The sequence below is a fragment of the Corvus brachyrhynchos genome, unplaced genomic scaffold (assembly GCF_000691975.1).
Source record: "Corvus brachyrhynchos isolate BGI_N302 unplaced genomic scaffold, ASM69197v1 scaffold194, whole genome shotgun sequence".
NCBI classification, from domain to species: domain Eukaryota; kingdom Metazoa; phylum Chordata; class Aves; order Passeriformes; family Corvidae; genus Corvus; species Corvus brachyrhynchos.
This window is the reverse complement of record NW_008237890.1, coordinates 4,011,212-4,030,913: the sequence shown is the minus strand read 5'-3', so window position 1 is coordinate 4,030,913 and position 19,702 is coordinate 4,011,212. Positions and strand designations below refer to the sequence as shown.

At 40.5% G+C, this 19,702-nt stretch overlaps 1 protein-coding gene across 1 annotated transcript in view; it reads left to right on the top strand.

The window, feature by feature from the left end:
- Positions 1 to 9,477, top strand: part of MPDZ (multiple PDZ domain crumbs cell polarity complex component) — a 94,543-nt gene extending 85,066 nt beyond the window's left edge. Inside the window, exons 40-46 of the mRNA XM_017732874.1 lie at positions 2,200 to 2,296; positions 2,943 to 2,986; positions 4,033 to 4,155; positions 5,058 to 5,162; positions 5,281 to 5,393; positions 6,405 to 6,528; positions 7,299 to 9,477. Of these exons, the coding sequence (XP_017588363.1) occupies positions 2,200 to 2,296; positions 2,943 to 2,986; positions 4,033 to 4,155; positions 5,058 to 5,162; positions 5,281 to 5,393; positions 6,405 to 6,528; positions 7,299 to 7,445 (753 nt within the window). The 3' untranslated portion in view covers positions 7,446 to 9,477. The remainder of the gene's footprint in view (positions 1 to 2,199; positions 2,297 to 2,942; positions 2,987 to 4,032; positions 4,156 to 5,057; positions 5,163 to 5,280; positions 5,394 to 6,404; positions 6,529 to 7,298) is intronic.
- The last annotated feature ends 10,225 nt before the right edge of the window (positions 9,478 to 19,702 follow it).

Here is a 19,702-nt window from a genome sequence, read left to right as displayed (position 1 = left end):
AGCCCGCCCCGGCCGCGGCCGCCCTGCGGGGCCACCCCCACAGGCTCCCCAGACCGGAAAGGAGGGAAGGGAGGCAGTCAGGCAAGGGGAAGGAAAGGGAAAAAAGAACAAGAAAAACCCAACAGAACCTTTTCCCAGCTATTTGGAACACAAAGGAAACCAAAAAGTAGCACAGCGCTCCCGGTGCACTCCCTCCCAAGCCGCGCTGAGCCCCTGGGCTGAACTGTTCCACCGCCCCCTGGGCCCCGTGGCTCCAGCCCCGCCCCCTGGGCCCATCTTAAAGGCACAGCATCCTTGGGCATTGAGCAGACAGTTAAGGAATAAAGTGGCTTCATAACATCACCCCAGAACATATTTGTGTTTCTTTCTCTGGACAGGGGCAATTGTTATTGGTTTAGGCTCCCCATCTGCTTTAGCTGCACCTGGAGTGATTGGGGTGTATGCTGGCTTATTCTCCTGCCCCTCTGGCTGTATCTTCTGCCCTACAGTATCTAACAGCGTGTGGTAAGCGTTAGCCAGGATCCAGCACATGGCAATGAGCTTTTCCTTTTCATCAGCGTTGGTATTGCAGCTTTCCTTCAGATACTTCCCCACCTCAGCTGGATTCTGAATTCATTGAGGGGGGAAGTTCTAGGCTATTGGGTCAGAAAACTGCTTCAGGGTCTGGCCTATGTCCTCCCATACCCCACACCACTTAGGATTTTCTACAACTGGGGCTGGTGTCTGGGCAACCCCTCTGGAAATCTCCACCCTTATTTTAGACTACATATTTTACTTATTTTAAGCTGGAGACTACATAGAGGAACCCTGCTAGATAACATAAGAAAGTGGTATCTTTAACATCCAGGGGAAACTGGACACTTTCAAAAGGTGACGTGCCAGATATGAAAGGGAAGAAGGAGGTGAAGGGCTGGGAATTATCATCCTCTGCTTTTCCCCTAACAAACTGAGTGTAATTGCTAATACATTCCAAAAAGAAACTACCAAGGCCAGAATGGAAAAACAACATGACATACACATTCTCGATGGTTTCCATTACTTCCATCAAACTTCAAGAAATCACTAGCACCAGGCATATTAAAATGGCAGTCCTGATTCTTATTCCTGACTTATGAAAGGTGTAAGCCAGGGACCCGACTGCCCATAGCTGTGGATATGTACTAATGGTTAGGTTCCACAGAAAAATTATTAAATCAAACAGCATGGTCTTACTGCTGTACCTCAATACAAAATGGTTCGAACCAAATATTGGGGTTTTTTTCCTCTTTGACGTGCCCCTTAAGTTGGGTGCCAAATTTATGTCTCAGTTTTGGAGACGAAACTTCAGAAGGAAACACTCCGGGGTGAGTGTCTCCTCCGAAGGGAGAAGGGCCCAGCCCGCCCCGGCCGCGGCCGCCCTGCGGGGCCACCCCCACAGGCTCCCCAGACCGGAAAGGAGGGAAGGGAGGCAGTCAGGCAAGGGGAAGGAAAGGGAAAAAAGAACAAGAAAAACCCAACAGAACCTTTTCCCAGCTATTTGGAACACAAAGGAAACCAAAAAGTAGCACAGCGCTCCCGGTGCACTCCCTCCCAAGCCGCGCTGAGCCCCTGGGCTGAACTGTTCCACCGCCCCCTGGGCCCCGTGGCTCCAGCCCCGCCCCCTGGGCCCATCTTAAAGGCACAGCATCCTTGGGCATTGAGCAGACAGTTAAGGAATAAAGTGGCTTCATAACATCACCCCAGAACATATAGTGAAAGTCTTTCTGGAAATTGTGCAGGTGAGGCTGAGTGGAGAGCCTCATCTTAGTTGTAGCTGATGCAGTAGGTGAACATTTGAGAGCCCACATGAGGATGTACTGAGATCTGTCTTTTGTATTCTGTCCTTACTGTGGTACTTGTGGCTAGCTTGCATTAGAAGTTCTCTGTAAGGTGATAGAAGGTGCAAATACCAGGGCCCTGTTGGGCCGTCAGAAGAAGCACTTCAAAGCTTTGCATGGGGTTGTAGACATACAGTTTCCATTGGTCTAATGATGTTTCAAAAAGGAGCTGTCTAGTGTGACCAAAAAGTATGTGGAGTTCTCTGACTCAGTTTTAACTGGGCACAGAAAAAACAAAATGCTGCAGAAAAGACACTGAAGTGTATTTTACAAGTTACAGTTTTACTTTTAGTAGCTGGGTCAGTGAAGCTCCTCTCTAATCCCACTTTAACACTGTGTGTAGGTCAGTGAAGGAAGTGGCAGTCTCTCATCGTTCAGTTTCCCAGTTTCTGGGCCCAGTGCACCTGAGGTCTTTGAAAGTGGCCTAAAGAAGAATACCAGTAAGTTGGAGAGTTTTTTAGTGCGTTCAGTGTTTTATACATGTGAACTGGTAGCTGAAATCTTTCTGTTAGAATGTTATAACTACATGATGCAGGCCTCAAAGTGATTCGTTAGTCAGTAAAACGCTGCAGAAGTGGTTACTGCTCGGTATATCATACATATCTTGTAGTAGCTCTTTATAAAAGGAGCTAGCAACTTCTTATGTCAGCGGTTTAGATACTGACAATCTAAGTTGAGCCATAATTTTATATTTAATCTAAGTACATTGTATGATACGCTGTCTCATTCACAGAAATCTAGATACATGTGGAATAGCTGTCTCATGCTTAAATTTAGAACAAAGTTACTTCTGATAAAAGTATTTCTGGAAAATAATAATGTTTTTTCTATTCTATTTGAGCATGCTTAGGAGTCTTATTCCAAAAGCTATTTAAATAGAGAGAACTGTTGCTTCTTTCATCTATTCTAGAAGTATTTCAATCCAATTAATGTAATGACAGCCACTATCAAAATCAGATTAAAATATGTGTAACAAACAAGCAGAAAGTTAGAATCATCATAGTGATTTGGATAACTTTATTGGAAAAGTTTTTTAGGAATGCTAGTTTAACTTTTTTTTTAAATTTATTTTAATTCCTTTGACAGCAGCTTCTGAAATACAGGGACTAAGAACAGTTGAAATAAAAAAGGTAAGTTGTAGCATGCAGTGGGATATATCAGGAATAGGTTTTGTACATGTTGTCAATAGGTTCTTTACGGAATGGAAGAAGTCTAGGCCTACTAATTGTTTTTGGAAATTAATTTGTCTGTCTTTTCAGTTCAGGACTGCACTATTTCCACTGCCTGTATTTTTATGTAAAATAGTGGGACTTATGCTATCATGTTTTGTGAGCTGTGTTGAAAGCAAAAGAAGGAAGAGATACTGGGACCTAATTTTATCATTACCAGATTGAGTTAAATGCAGACTCTGTTTTGGTAAAGTCAGGGGAATTGTACCAAAGTTGGAAGGCTGTTTTTTGGTATTTGATATCTTTCTTCACACATATTTTTAATGAGTAGGTTCTTGCATGACAGCTGCCAGGTTTTCAAGTGTGAAATTTCAGTCACCTTCATTATGCATGTGAGCTTAGTCACAGACTGCTTCTTATTTTCCAAAATATTTATATTTATTTGTCCTTGGTTGGCATCTAGTGCACTTGATTATATGGATTGTATTCAGCCATTCTCTTTTTACAGTAGAATCTGCAAATACTAGTTTTCAATAGCAGTTTTTACAGTGAGGTATTTGGGTGTGGTGCAGTGGTAAACAGCTGGTTTTGCTCTTCAACATTTGGGCACTAGGGGGAGCATAAAGATTAATTCTAGTTTTCAGAAGATTCAATGATAGGATATTCATATAGAATGTACTAAGGACAGCAATCCCATCTCATTGGTTTTCCTTGCTCAGACCTCTGTGCTGACACTAAGAGTCAGGTGCTGAATTCTGTAAGTATTTAGTTTGGTTAAGATAAAACACAACTAAATCAGCAAATTTTCACCTATGACTGAGAAGAAGAAACATCCATTCTGGTCTCTCTGCTTTCTTGAAGTGATGCAAAGCGTATAAGCTTAAAAACTGGCTTGACACAGGAATTCTGATTTTCATAAAATAGGGGTTTAGCAATCTTTTGAGGTAAGCCTGCAATTCTCTTTTTCTTTCCAGAAAAATCTAATCTTTTTTTAATTGCTATAACAGAGCCCTGCAGACTCACTAGGAGTGAGCATTGCTGGAGGTGTAGGAAGTCCTCTTGGAGATGTTCCTATATTTATTGCCATGATGCACCCGAATGGAGTTGCAGCTCTGACTCAAAAATTAAGAGTAAGTTAATAATTAAAAAGTCTGTAAAGATTGCATGGCAAATGCACCATAATTACTCTAGACAGGCAGTAAATCAGCAGTTCAGTGATACAGTTTTAAGTGCTTCAGGCTGTGCGAAGAATTCTTGCTGTTTGGATTGATGAAACAGTAACTCATATCGGTAGCATAGGGAAGTGTAATTGCCAGCATGTGCTAAAGTAATCTTGGACCGCAGAGTTAGTCAGCATGTGAAAATTTAAAGCATAGGAAGTGGTTCAGAAGGATGCATTCTGTAAACGAGTGCCACTGCTGAGTGTGGTGGTGATTCCTGCAAATGTAGGTGTGCAGTCTGTTTTCTCTCTCATGTTTCCTATGCTTAGGATAGAGAGAGCACTTTTTAGGCTATGAGTTAGAGTGGGAGATTTTATCTGAAACTGTACTTAAATGTGTACTGTATCCAATCTGCATCAGAGGTGGTTGTATTTGACTCAGGTTTCTTGGAAAATGGTCAGTGTTATTTCAAGATGAAGTTGAAGAGAATCTCTGATGATAATTTGCTACTTCAGTCTATCTGTCTTCTGGTGACATGCAAAATGCATCTCTGTTTTTTAACATGTTGTATGTTTCTAGAGTTTTAGGATCAATTCTGTAAAGCATCATTACTTTTTACACTGAATACACTAAACCAGTGTAATTTGCTAATTCTGATGTTGAATTGCCTACCTTTGTACTGGGTTATTTTGTAGTTCAAAGATTATTTGCTTTCAAGAGGAAATTTACTATGAATTTACAGTTGCTTCTCTCTTGCTTTGTACCCTAATGTCACTGATAAAATCTAGCTAAATGCAAATGCACAGATCTGCTATTGTTGGAAGTGCCAAATCTATGTAACTGAGTTAGATTTTCTACGTTTTCTTCTGTAGGTTGGGGACAGGATTGTTAGCATCTGTGGAACATCTACGGAGGGCATGACTCATTCCCAAGCTGTTAATATCTTAAAAAATGCTTCAGGCACTATTGAGTTGCAGGTAAAAAAATCCTCAATGACATTTTGAATTTTTTCTGAATACTGTTTTGCCAGCTGCTACAATGAATTATTTTAGTGTCAGCTTTTTTATTTTGGTGTTTTCTGACCTCTGTTCCTAGGTTGTAGCTGGAGGAGAAGTGAGTGTCATAACTGGTCAGCAGCATGATCCACCTACGTCCAGTCTTTCATTTGCAGGACTAACTTCAACTGGCATTTTTCAGGATGATTTAGGGTCAGTAACTGTAGAATATACAGCCTCTGTAGCCTGTTACTTTAGATGGTATTCAGCCCATAAACCCTACAAATTCTAGCAAATAAGAAATGACATTTTTGGCTTTATCATGAGTAACATATTTGGTAAGCATGGGACCTGTGGGCCATAGGTCCTCTTCTACATTTTTCATGATGCAATTTGCTGTGCTGCAATTTTTTTTACCCTCTGTAGAGTTATGATGTCATTTGATTTCTTCTCCAGCCTCCATTGTTTCACTGAGATTGGGTAGCTGGGATTAACTGGTACAACCAAAAATTCTCTTTCCACTGTGGTATCTGTGTTTCCATACCGTGCTTTCTAGTGCTGGGCAATCAGGAGTATCAGATGTTTGTGGTGTACAAGGTATACTTCTGGTATTCTGCAAGGTGCATTATGTAAACAAGTTTTGCGTAAAACTCTGTCATAAATCTGAGGCATTTTTCTTTTAGGAATGGGGAAAGAGGAAAAGGGGTTCTTTGGCCACACATACCTACTTTGAAAAGTAGAACTCCAATATTTCTGACAATCAAAGTATGTGTGGGGAAATACACCTATTAATGATCTGTATAATAAACATGTACATACAAATACACAGTCATCTATTAGGAGAGAAGCAATTAAACCTTAATAGCATAAACTATTTGAGCTAATTTTAGACATTACAGGATTTTTAAAGTAGATGTTATAGAATCTTTAAGTACTGGCATTGCCTCTCTACTTCACTAGTAAGCACTGTTGGTGGCACATAGCAGCCATAACTATATCCTTAGCTGTGTATTTGAAATAGCTACTTTTATATAATAACATAGGCATTAGAGAGTTTACAATGTTTTACATGAACTGAAATAGCCTGTTCTTTGTAATAAAAGTATTTGTAGTTACAGTGGAAAGGGAAACGTATTGGTTAGCTTAAAAGGAGTGAAGTTTTTTGTTGAATGTTCTATGTGTTAAATCCAAGTTCAGAAAAAATACTCTTTTCCCTTTCCTTAGACCTCCTCAGTACAAGACCATTACTCTGGACAGAGGACCAGATGGCCTTGGCTTTAGTATTGTGGGTGGCTATGGCAGTCCCCATGGAGACTTACCCATTTATGTGAAGACAGTGTTTGCAAAGGTAGGTGTAAATTTGTTCAGCCAATCCATTTATTAGTTTACTGCAGTTATTGTTCTAAATCATGGCCTGGGTTTGCATTCAAAAGAATGTTACAGTTTCTCACAGCTTTTCCTTTTTAGTGCAAAGGCTGATCAAAATGTGCTTGCAGCATTTGAAGGCTGTAATGTTCAAAAGATTGAGACTTTCCAAATACAGGTGATTCAGCCTGTAGCAGAGTCTTGTCCAGCTCTCAACACTGGACTAGTGCAAATACTTAGAAAAACAGGTCCCTTGGCTTATATTTAGAGTGTGTTTACTTCAGGTAGTAGAGGGAACTGTTTTATTGAACTCAGACTGGACCTTCAGAGAAGTTCAGATGCTGACCTGGGTTGGATAATTTGGACTGCTCTAGGAAACAGAAGAGAGTCTGAGAAAACTGGAATCACAAATCCTAAATTTTTATGGTAAATCCAAGTATAAAACTGTCTTTTGCAAAACTTGCTGGAAAGTTCTCTGGGTCTTGAAAATGTTACTTCTATGATATTAGGTTTTAAACATTATACTAGCTGGAAAAATGGGGTTAAGGGAACAAAGCAATCATATGGTTCCAATTTCTAGATGTGGAAATTAGACAGGGCAGGGCATACTGCAGCATTAGTGGTCTTTACAATAATTGGCTCTGCTTGTATTACTGAAAATCAAAAGTGTTGTAAGGGGTTTTCTTTTAAGGACTATGTGTCAGGAAGAAAAAGAAATGCGTGAGTCTGCAGTTACTTGTTTTATTATTCCAGGGTGCAGCAGCAGAAGATGGACGCCTCAAGAGGGGGGATCAAATCATTGCTGTGAATGGGCAGAGTTTAGAAGGGGTGACCCATGAGGAAGCAGTTGCTATTCTGAAAAGGACAAAAGGAACAGTCACTTTGACTGTATTGTCGTGAACTGGCTGCCTGATGAGTTAGGGTCAATAAGACAATATTATTTAGTTTCCACATAGTAAAGAGAATGGCAATGTTTTGTGTAGTCTTCTTGCTCTTTCAGCTTCACAGGACTGTGTTACAACACTGAAGAAAAGCAACATTTAACCATATTTTTGTATGCTTTAGAACTACTTCTCTTCCTGTCAAAGCACTGGGATGACGTTAACTAAGGAAAAATATCCAGGTGTTTCCAATTAGTAAGTCATCAGGAAAAAGTTTTCATTGATAACCACAGAACAAAACTGAAATTACTTTGGGTATGTTGGAAAAATGATAAATTCACCAAGTCAGTAAGGGGGTTGCATGGGTAGCAGTAGTCAGAAAACAGGAATAAGAAAATATTAATAAAGAAAATATTAATAAAACAGAGATTTGGGATGTAAGAGGAAAAGTATGTAATCTGGAGGCAGATGGTTGATAGACTAGATTTCTTTTTTAATTAGATGAGTTTTAAGGTCCCTTTCAACCCAAGCCATATTATTTCTCAATGCTCCAGCAGTTTGGTGACTTGGGTGGGTTATTTTGCTTGTCTGTGTGTTTAAATTTTTTAAGTCATGGTGTATCTGAAAAAAAAGAAAACTGTTTTATTTTGGCTTAGGTTTGAGAGTTTGATGATTTCTGGGAGGGGGGTGGTGGTGGTGATGGTAGTTTTGGTTTTTGTTTGTTCGTTTTTGTTTGTGGGTTTTGTGGGACTTGTGCTCAGGGCTGAAAAATCCATTGCTAGTGGAAACTATTCCTGATGAATAAGAATGCCCAGCAACTTTAGTATTAGAAGAACTAGACTATTTAATAGTAATATTTTATAGTCTATATGGGTGGAAACAACCTTCCTAATATGAAGTGTCTGTAAGCAAAGGTTGTCCTCTTCCAACATACAAGACTACCTAGAGGCTCAGCACAGACATTTCTGCAAGCTGCTTAAATCAGAGCCGGGAACAAACTGCTCAGAACAGGTCTGCCTAGCTGCCAGCAGATGTCTGGCTATTGCCAGTGTGGAAGAAGCTGATGTTATGGTGTTGCTGCCATTATCAGTAGCTGCAGAGGTAGAGTCCTCCTTGAACTGAGTAATGGGTTGAGGATGGGTAAAGACCTGAAAATTCCTCACAGTGGAGGTGAGTAGTAAGACAGCAGTGGAGGTTTGCATCAGTAATGAGCAGAAGAGGAGATTTTACAGCTACAACAATTATTTTGGGGATATTAATTTTAGAGGCACAGATAAAAGTGTCTAGTAAGTACAATGCAACCATGCTGCTGTTCTTTGATCAGCAGCATGGTCAATAAATGCATAACTTTCTCATCACTAAAACTTTATCTAAAAACTGCACTCAATGAAACACTTAGCTGATTGTAACCTGCCTGCCTTTGCCTGCCGTGCTCTTAGGAATCTGGCAGATAAAGCATGCTTTTCCCATGATTTCTTTTCCTGCAGAAAAATTCAGCTGAGTCTTTTGAGAGAGGAAGATACCAGGCTAACTAGTATTCTATTTAGCAGCATGATGCTTTGTGTTAATTAGCAAAAATGGAGTTTTAGCCAGAAGGCCACCATCTCAATTATCACTTAAGAGAAATATAAGCTGAAAACGCAGGCAATGGTCAGGCCATTATTAGGGGATAATACAAAAGATTAGCATTCATTTTAGTGGGTCACAAAAACAGTATTAGGAGTGTCTGTCAAGTAGTATTAACAAATTGATAGCTACGTGTTAGTGAATTAACAAAAAAACCCCACTCCCTTTGTCTTTTTAACTGTTACACTGTGGTAGGCTAAGATGCAATAAAACAGATGCTACAGTTACTGGTTGCTGCTGTTATTGAATTGCCTTTATACTTATTCCTTGCATAGAGTGAGAAATGCCTACATTAGAGTATGTAAAGTCACTTTAAATAGTATCTATATTTGTAACAGAAGTAGTGTACAGCTATTTTGTTACTGCTCTTGCGTCACAATGGAGGATTTAAATTAATAAATTCCAAACTGTCATGATGAAGTAAAGTTCTGCGTGTTTTACTGGTTGCTTTACAATAGCTCACTTGCATTATTCATTCTGTTGCAAAAGATTAATTCAAAACAATTTAATAGTTTTAAAAAGGCAATTCTCTTTATGTGAACCTTAAAGCATCTGCTAAAATTTTTTTTTTTTTTTTAAGATTTTATCTTCACTTGTCAACTCTTAGCAAATTCATGAAACTAAGAAGCTGTCTTGCTTTTTTTGTAACAGAGGGCATTAATCATTGTTAAAAAAGCATTCATTCAGACATGGGACTTGCCGTGAGAGAGAAAAATAGTGAGCCATGGAGCTTGGGACTCAGAGAACACGCTCTCCCCCAAGCCCCATGCCAGGAAACTGTTGCATGACCACTGCTTAGTGGCTGCCATGCACTGGACCACGTAGTAATAAACTTTGCTGGTTTAGGATGTTTGGTTTTTGTTATCATTTGGTATTCAACGCAACTTTCCAGTCAAAGGGGTTGGTCCTGTAAGGTGCTTGGTACTGTGGCCCAGTTCTACCCAGTTTTATGGTTTTTGTTACATTTTTTCCATGTGACTGTGTTACAGGTTTGGAAGGGTCTGGTGTCTTAAAGGCTCCATCGCATTGTCTGGTCAGATATCCAGCCCTTTCTTTTAACTTTGCTTAACTCTCAGCTATTCTTCATTCATGGCTGAAGGGTAATCAGAGTGGTGTTAATGTAAAGGTCTTTAATTTTAGAGTGGTATTAATGAAATGGACTGTCACTTCTTGAAAGCATGGGTCTGGACAAAGGACAGCTGATTCGTAAGAATACACATATTTCACTTCTTGACAGTGAGCAGGTATTGTTGGCATGGATGCTTTTCTGTTCGTTCCTCTGTTGGATTTTATTTCTGGGTTGGCTTTATGGAAGCAGTAGTATTGTTAATTCTCAGCCTGGAGAAGGGTTGGAATTTAATAGCTGTTGCTGATCCCTTTTCCTTCACTCTATTCAGTCTCTTTTTTTAAGAAAAAAAAAAAAGAAGCTGTATACTCTATAGACCTGGATGAAGAAAAATGTGTCATCTTTGTTGTAAGTGTCAAGAAGATGTTTTGTTTTGCTGATAGAGACTTGCAAGTAATGTGGAAGAACTTAGTACTTTTAATAGTGTTTTGCAAACAAAGCCTTATCTCAAAGTGGGAGTGACATTGGAAAGGGACATCTGTTAGATTTCTGCACACACTTTTTCTTGCTTTTTAAAGACAAATAGTTCGAAGCATTTAAAATATTCCTGTGTAGAGGGCACTTCAGTTTCAAGCTCCAATTGAAGCTACTAATCATAAAGTTTTCACTTTCTTTACAAATGTTATTAAAACTGTAAACAGTTTTAATAGTAAACAGTATTATCTTTAGTATATTTGACACCTGTAGTGTGGATTTTTCTTCTTTTTTTTGAACAGGTCGTCATGCATGTTCCTCAACAGACATGTAGATCATTAATATAATGTATTTTAGTTCATAGCCAGTGCAGGGTGATGCATTAACTTGTGAAGTTTTGCCATCTGTTTTCATGGAAGTGGTAACAATGATAGGTGAGAAGATTGAACTCAAGCACCTGAGAAGAATACACCTAATGGAAAATGATGCCTAAGTAGATTGAGTAAGTAGATTTTTTGCTATGTTTTTCTTCTCCTGTCATAAAATCTTCCTAAGCTTTCTACTCCCAGGGAAAATTTTCATTTGAAATGGGTAGAAAAAATGTAGATGCTGGTTCTCTTATTTCAAATTCTAAAAGCTGCATATATCTGAGCTGAAAATAACAGAATTTTCCAAGTTAAATTGTTAATTTTCAACTGGAGATTTTTTTTGATAAGTTGCAGCAGCAAGTTGGTTTGTGAAAGTGAGGTAAACAGGTTTTCACTTACTATTTCTCTTCAGACTACTTTGTAGTCAGTCCATTGTTTTTGATCTTCATATAGGTAGTTTAAATACATAACTTTTTTTATTACGTCAAAGGAGTGTTTGAATCACGCACAAAAACAACTTACCTGTTTTTGTGGCTGCAAGTACTGTGTTGGATTTTTTAAAATGCTTGCAGTTATATGTCCAGTTTGTCCATGGGCAGACAAGAGAAAGGTTTTTGTCTGAGAGGGGAGGTTTTGAATTTAACACTTGTTAGTATTTTCTGGTATTTCAGCCTTTGGCATTTTATTAGTTAAGACTACACTTTGTTAAGTGAATTCAGTTTAATTAAGAGTGTGCTTTGACTTACCAAGGTAGACATTATATCTAAAAGAGAGTGAATGTTCTTCTTGAGTATTTCTGTGGGATGTCAGGTGCCCTTTTGGGTCTCTCAGCACTGCTCAACAGCAGTGTCATTTTGGTGTGTTTTCATAGTGCTTTGTTCATGCTTCTCACTGACCATAGCCACAGAAGAGGGCATGATACTAGGACTCAGAGGACTGAGGCCATGGGGTACATTTAAAAGATATGTTATCAGATTTCCACTACTGCACACCAGTTAGAGATAAAGAAGTTTCTTGTTTGAGCACCTCACACAAGTATTTAGGCTGAGGCACATGAAAGATTTTTTCAGGCTATAACTTTCAAGTACCTCCTCATGACAGGGATGCCAAAGCCACTGTGTCCAACACTTGAAGTTTTCACGTTATTTGGAATTTTACAGAAAGCAGCAGGAGCAGCATTTTGGGTAATTAGTAGGTAATAAGTTGTACTCTCTTTTGGGAGAATATTTATCTGAAACTGTCAAAAACATATACAGTTTGTTTTGACTGAAAAAAATATATTCATTACTCATTGTTAAATGTGAATATGTCTGTTGGACGTAGAAAGACAGTATTGTGGATGAGTTTTAGATAGAGAGATCTCAACACAGTCCTGGTGGTTAAGGTAGCAGATGTTCACTGGAATTCCTGTTTGTGACAGAAACCACTGAGGACAGGTGATAATAAAAGATGATCATATGGGAAAAGCATTAACCTTTGTTACTGTCACCAAGACCAGAAGAAGGGTAAAAGTGCAAGTACTCATATTTTTGTCTTTGTTTTGTTTTGTTTTGTTTGTTTTTAGTAAGTTCACACTAGCTCTTTTTCCCAGATTTTACTTTCTTTCCCAAGTGTAGAGTTCCTCTGAAGGAAGGAATTTCAAGAGTATGAGAAGAATAATGCCTTATTAGAGGGCTAATAAGGTGTTCTTCTCATACTCTTGAAATGTAAAAAAAATACAGTGTTTCATAGATATGATTTTTCTTGCTTTAGATGAATATATACACACATCGGTAGTGAAGGAAAATGTTAATATTAGAATTCTCTTGGGGAATCCAAGTAACTCCAAACCTAGTGTCTGGGCTGGAGACTTCAGTTTTGGTAGCTGGAGATTTAAGTAGGACAAGTGACACAGTTAATGTAGAAAATCAGTGTTGTTTCATGGTGATCTTAAGCACCAAGACAATACCCGCTGCATCTGCAGCTTCTTTTTGCATGCATCTGGATGGTACACTAGTTCAATTGTCATGTCCTGGAAAAGTTAGTGTGAAGAGAAGGTCTAGGCTCCACTATTTCTCTTGCAATTCACGCTTCAATTGAAAACTAAGGTCCAGCAGTGTTTTGGGAGAACAACTGTAGGTTTCGGTCTGTATGAGAAGTTACGAGTTTTAGGTCTCAGGCAGACAAAAGCTTGAGTTGCTGTTCTCTGACAGATGTGGTGGTTAGCAGCTCATCTCTGGGTACAGCAGGCTCCAGAGACACTCCTTGACGGGACTGATGCATACTGGCACTCTTCAGTCCTGCATACCGGTGTGTACCACAGATTTCACTTGCAGTCCTGGAAATCAGAACTTGGGTGGCCAGTTGACTCGGGGGGTTTTTAAAATGATCTAGCCTTGAGCATCTTGGCATTAATTTAAAGGTCATGTAGAGGACCTGAATTTGTTCTGCCTTTATCTCCAGTTCTACCAGGTACCTCAGGTACTTCCCTTTTTAAGCATATACATAAGGAGAAGTAGTCCACTCAAATTTATTGTTAATGTAGATCTAGAGGTTGTCTAACTGAATACGTATGTTGATTATTTCACAAGAATGTTCATGGACACATTCTCTTGGTAAGGCTTTTACAGCCTCTTTCAAAACACTGAATTACAGCAGTGATTGCCTTTGTGTTAAATTAACAAACCTTTGCAGTAAGGATAAATTTGGGCAGAAAGGAGAATTGCCTGAGACAAGGTAGGAAGCTCCTGGTCTGAGCTGATTTTCCTGTTGTGACTAAGCCTGCTCTCTGCCTTATGTCCCTAGGAAAAATTTGGCTTCTTTCCCTCTGGAAAAAGGCTTTTATTCAATTGTGGTTGCTAGAGCAGGAAGAAAAAAAAATATAACCAGACCTTTCCTTTAAGTGCAGATTTATGGAATATTAACATTTAGTAGAAATAGCTCATTAACAGTTTATTGTTTGCTCTAATATGGTCTCTTCTTTCCACTCTAAGAGTCTCTTCAAAGCCAGCTATTTTTCCAGCAGCCAAACCATACTTGTCTGCACTTCTCCTGCTCCCATTTCTTTTGATTGGTGTGTCTGCATTGGGCTGGTGGGGGAAATAATGTGTGAGGGGAGGTTGTCAAAGGCTTTGTGTGTGCTCGTGCACATGTTTGTATGTGTAGATCTGGGAATAGTACTGTGTAAGTGGTAACTATTGGCCTGCAGATATTTCCTTCCAGGTATGTTTTTTTTTCTTACAAAAGAAATTAAAATAGGCACACTAATCCTTTCTTCTATGCGTAGGTTCTCAAAGGATTTTTTAAAAGAGAGTAAATATTTGATCTATTGTATCAGGAAAAACTGCAGCAGAGGCATTATCCGTTTCTTCTTTGTGATTTTGTGATTCCCAATGAACCTTTTTCTAACTTGAACGTACATCTTTTCTATTAGCCTGGTAAGTTTAACAATGGAACACATTCCAGGTTCTGCTTTCGGAACAATGAAGTCCTATTTGAAGCTGAGAAATATTTGGGCCTGGGATACTGATGCTGTGTTTGTGGGGCTAAGATCACCTCATGAAGTATGAATACACTTCAGAGTTCCTCACTGATGGAAGCCCTTTGTTTAGGCCGATGTGAAAGACCTTACATTCATAGGATGGTTCCTTTTGTATACAGGAACTATACTCAGTTTGACTTTACTGATAGTTTGAACTCAGGTACATGTATTATTGACTCACACTGGAGTATAAACCTTGGGTCTGTTGGCCAAGCTAGCGAATCTCTGATCAAGCCAAAAGTGGCAACCTGAATTGGATTGATTTCCTTCTAAATATCAAGGAGGAGGTGAACCAAGCAGAAATGTTGGACAGCCAGCAGCAAAGGTAAAGCCCGTGTGCTTTTCTCTATATTGAAAGGTGGCTGCAACTGCCCTAGGATGAACTTCCAAATCAAAAGTGAATTGAATTAACAGGAGAGGGGTAAGTTAAATAACAGGTAGCAGAAGAGGGAAAGTGCTCACCTATTTAGGCACAAATAGGCATGGAGGTGGCTCTGTGAGTGTTTCTTTTGTATTACAAAACCAATAAACAAGGTATTTGTGCAGTCAGCTCTGGTTTCAGCTTGGGCACTTAGCCTGGGAGCTTTGGGTACTGTAGCATTATGGGAGAGGCTATTTGGCTCTTACTACCCAGCCCCACGTGCACACCTTGAGGTCACACTAGCCCTGGAAGAAGGATGTAGGTCAGTCAATAGAAGCTGACTTTTGTGTAGCTACATTTATACACATTAATAATTTTCAGTAATAGCCACTAGATAGCACTAGAGAATCAAGGTAGATCTCAAACAGCACAGGTTGCAGAGATTTCCACGAACTCAAGCACTCCAAAACAAACAACCACTGGAGCCTGTTGTTGCTGTTCAGCTCAGATCAGCAGCCTAATGGAAATGATTCAATCAGGAGAATTTTTTTTTAACTTCTGGAGTATTTAAAATGTCTACACTGATGTATTTCCAAGCAAAAAACCACATAGCAGTAGCTTGAACAGTTACCTTATTCTGACCCTGTTTTCAATGCTTTTGAACTTATTGAAAACCACAAGCTTCAACAAAATATGCATTAAATCCAAAATGTTTAATACTGGCCATCACAAAATGAATGCTTTAAAATAAAAATATGCCTCTAAAAATATCCATAGGGATGTTATGCTTTCCAAAACATGCCTCAAAAAATCATATCCTCAACAGAACTTACTTGCAGAGTGAATAAAAAGTCTGTCACTGTCTGTAAGTTTATCCCTTGCAAAACTATTTGCCATTTTTAGTTTTTAAAGTATAGTTTAAGGTTTTGAAGAAATCTTTACTGATTACCTTTATGAGAAGCCAGGAACCGATCTTTTAAATTTCTGCTATGACAGCAATAAGGGTACTGCTCCTACTTGGTTACTGATAGCCTTTCAAGAAGCCCCATATGAAGTTTTTTCTAAAGGGTTAAGAAAGGCATAAAGGTTTTAGGAGAAAGACAGGGGTTTCTGCCTTGCATGTACAGTGCATTTTCATAGGTTTTGCAGTCCTCCTGCAAACCATGTACTTAATGCACATAAGTAATTTTGTTTTGCACATTCATAAATGGGTTTTTTGTGGCAGTTTTGAGGAATATACACAGGTATCCATGGTGCTGTGGGTGCTGTGCAAGGTAAGAACTTGGTGTCACCACTGAAAACTGCATTCCTCAATTCAGTTTCAAAGTAATTTGTAGCTGATCACAAATTCTTCTGTTATTTATTAACCAGGGTTTTATACCCAGTGCCACATCCTCCTTTGATAATGTCTTAAAGAGTTTTTCACAAGGATCTAAAATTTGAAGTTTGATGGTCTTGAATTCCTAGAGTAATGTGTCATAAATGCTTGCCTTGAAGGGGCGATTCATAATCAGCTCAGGGCATCTGGCTCTTGTGGCTTGCCTCTAAAGTACATTAAACAGACTGATATCAAAATATGCAACTAGACTGGGGCGTATTTGCTATAGGCATGCTTCATCTTAGGTACAGGGACTTCAGAGACCTCAGTCCTGGTTGTCGTTGATAGGAGCTCGCAGGAGTTCCCAGTGGACTGGGCTGATGCCTGTGTGAACTCATTCAGCCAGTGAACTGTTTCTAGCAGAAATGACAGCCTGTTATCAGGAGATGCATGGGCTGTCTTTGAGGCTTGCTTGCACTTACAGTACACCCAGAATGTCATTACCTAGCAGCTTTCTATAAATTCATCTTTTCCCGACAGTGTGTGAGAGGCACATGTTTAAACAAGATAAGAGATTTAACCGAACTGAAGGTTGATCATCTGTTTCTCCACAATTTAAATGAAGATTTTGCAGCTCTCATGTTTCCTCCCACGCCAGTCCCTCAACTGCAGCTTGGAGGGCTGAACTTCCTTGGTGATAAGAGTCCATTATGTGAACATGGAGCTAAGTAAGGTTTTCAGTCACACTTTGAGGCTGCTTGAGGCATCCTTTAGTAGTTGACAGCTCTTTGCAGTTGCCAGGCCAGTAAAGCAGTTCCCTACAGGACCAGGAGGTGAGCTAGTGTTACAATGCAGCTAAAGCAAGATTGGCAACTGACACTGTACTAGAAATCCTTCCAGCCCTTTTTGGCCTTACATTTATTGCACATATAAAACCGTAGTAAGTGTGTTATTTCATTCTCAAATGCAGCAGATTTTGCAGCTTGTTTTGCTCCAAGTGCCGGTGGCAGGGAAGCTGTTTTTGTAAGTGCTATGAAAACAAGTTCCAGCAAAACTGATCTTTATCAGGTCCCATTGAAAAGGCTGCACATACTGAATAGTGAAACAGGCCAGTTAAATTTTAATCTGAGTTACATAAAAGATTGTTCTTAAAATGGCACATATTGACATTGTTCTCACACCCATTAACTTACAGGCAGAAGGTGAAAAGGCCAAGAGACATGTAAAAACCTCAGTGTGAATCCATCTGTGCATGTGTGCATAAGCAACTTCTAGGAAGGGTAAGGTACAATCTCAGAAACCTTTCTGTAGCATCCTGCCTATTGCACTGTTTTGTTCTTCCCATGTGGGGTGTGGGGATGGTGCCTTGCTGACTATGAGTTATGTAATTCAATAGCTCTTTTGAGGGGACAGTCCTTGTTTTGGAGACCTGTTATCAATACACTGATAGTCTTTTTCATGTAAGTTTAGAGGAGTAGCGAGGCTGTCCCCAGAAGCCTGTGTGTGGCCTGAATGGGGAAAATCCCCAAGTAAAGGCAAAGGGATGAAACACTTGGGCATAAGACAACCTGCATTTAGCTTATTAGAGGTGGTAAAATTTAGTTGAATTGCCAGCATAAAATTCTAGCCAGTTATTTTTGAAAGTATGGGCTCTTGGATGCCGTTCTTTGTGAAGGAACTGGAGTTACCACAAGAAAAGCAGTAAGTAAAGACACACATGCCTTGATAAACCAGACTATGACTCCTGGGAACTGTAGGATGGCATCAGTGCACAGTAGGAAAAATGAGAAGACAAAGTGATGCTTTAGTTTTTGGGGTTTTTTTCTGATGGTATTTCTAATTTGTAGTCAAATTTAGGGACCGAGGCTGGAGAGCTGGCCAGAGTAACGACACGTACACTGATACGATTAAGCATCGTTCTCCCTTTATTGTTTACCTATGCAAGCTTATATCTACTTTTGCAAAGATTCATGCCCAGTCCCTCTAGACGGCCTCTAATCAGCAGGGGAGCTGACCAGTGCATAACTTGCCAAGGACTCTCAGGCCTGCTTGCAGCCAGGGGCCAGTTCAGGGATTTTCCTCAGCAACCCTGGGTTGTCCAGTCTTTCCAGGGATATCATATGCCTCCGTTCCACAAGGAATCCCTCTACAAATCCCCCGTTTTCTTTTTGGGCAACCCAGGCCTGGTCAATGATCTTTTGCAGCCCTGCTTTAATGCAAGAAAAAATGCACCCAAATACTATTAAGCCTATTATGACTACAAATAGCAATCGGCAGCCTTCTACTATCAAGGTACACAGCTATCTGGTGATACCTAGGCTCTTAAGCCAATCTCTAATAGGGTTGTCTGTCTCCTGAAGGTTACACAGGCCTCTCTTCACCGCACTGGAAACAGGCTACTCCGCCTGTCCAGGGACCCGGATGTGGGCCAGCGGCCCTCGCCCCCTTTTTACTTTGTGCCCCTCCTGTCAGTGCTGCAGCAATGACTCGTCCCTGCTTTTGCAGGACATTCTGCAGCATTGCAGTAAATGCAGCTATTTGAGATGACTGCTCCACACGGCTAGTGCACGGGGGAGACTTCTTCTTTTCAGGTACTGACAACAAGGCTTTGTGGGCAAGAGTTTGTGACAACTGATGAATGACTACGGGCATGGTCAGCTGTGTCACCGTCACCCCATAAGCTCCACTCCCAGTTAGCATGTTGGCTTGGATCACATTCAGTGGGTCTTGTGTATCACCTTGGTGTTTGCTAGCTTCTTCTTGTGCTAGCCTCTTCCACGTTCGCTCCCAGAGCAGGAACTGTGGAGGGGTTAACGACAATTGTGCCATGCCGATGCAATCATTAGGACACAGGACATCTGCTGTGAAGATAAACTGCAGGATGCTCCGTGTAGCTTCGGACCGTAAGCCGTGCGTGGTGACTGTTTGCTTTGCATGCTGCAAGAGCTTCCAGTCATGGGGTTCCCACTTTGAAGTGTCCCCTCGTATCAGTACAGGGCAGGCTAGGGCATCCATGGCGTGCCAGTCACCTTCAATGATTGCGTTACGGACAACTCCATTCCATCTCCTTTGCAATGGATCAGTCCTCCTCATCGGGGCTAACAGAGGCAAGGGCTGCACCTCCTCTTGCGGGAAGGGAGGGGCCATAGGCCCTGTGCCCGGTTCTCCCAATGGGAATGGAGGAGTTCTGGTGGCTGTCTTGACCAGTGGGTCCACAAGACCCCATGGTGCTGATGGTGTGGTTTCACAAGCCTTAGACTCCAGCGCGTCCTGGAGCGTAGACAATTCAGCAAGTTTCTTTATTACTTCATGCATTATCTCTTCGCAGTCAGACAATGATCCGCTGTCCGGCAGAAGGGGGTAGCGCGCTGCCGTTTTCGGACGGCCACTAGGACCGCTTGCTTCTCCTCTGCTCGCCTGCGCCCCGCCCCCAGAGTCAGGAGGATCTACTTCCGCTTTTGTTTGCAGTTCTCCCTCAGGATTCTGCGGGGTAACTTCCTTCCCCGTCGCGTCCAGCAGCTCCTGCAGCGAGCGGAGGGGGGT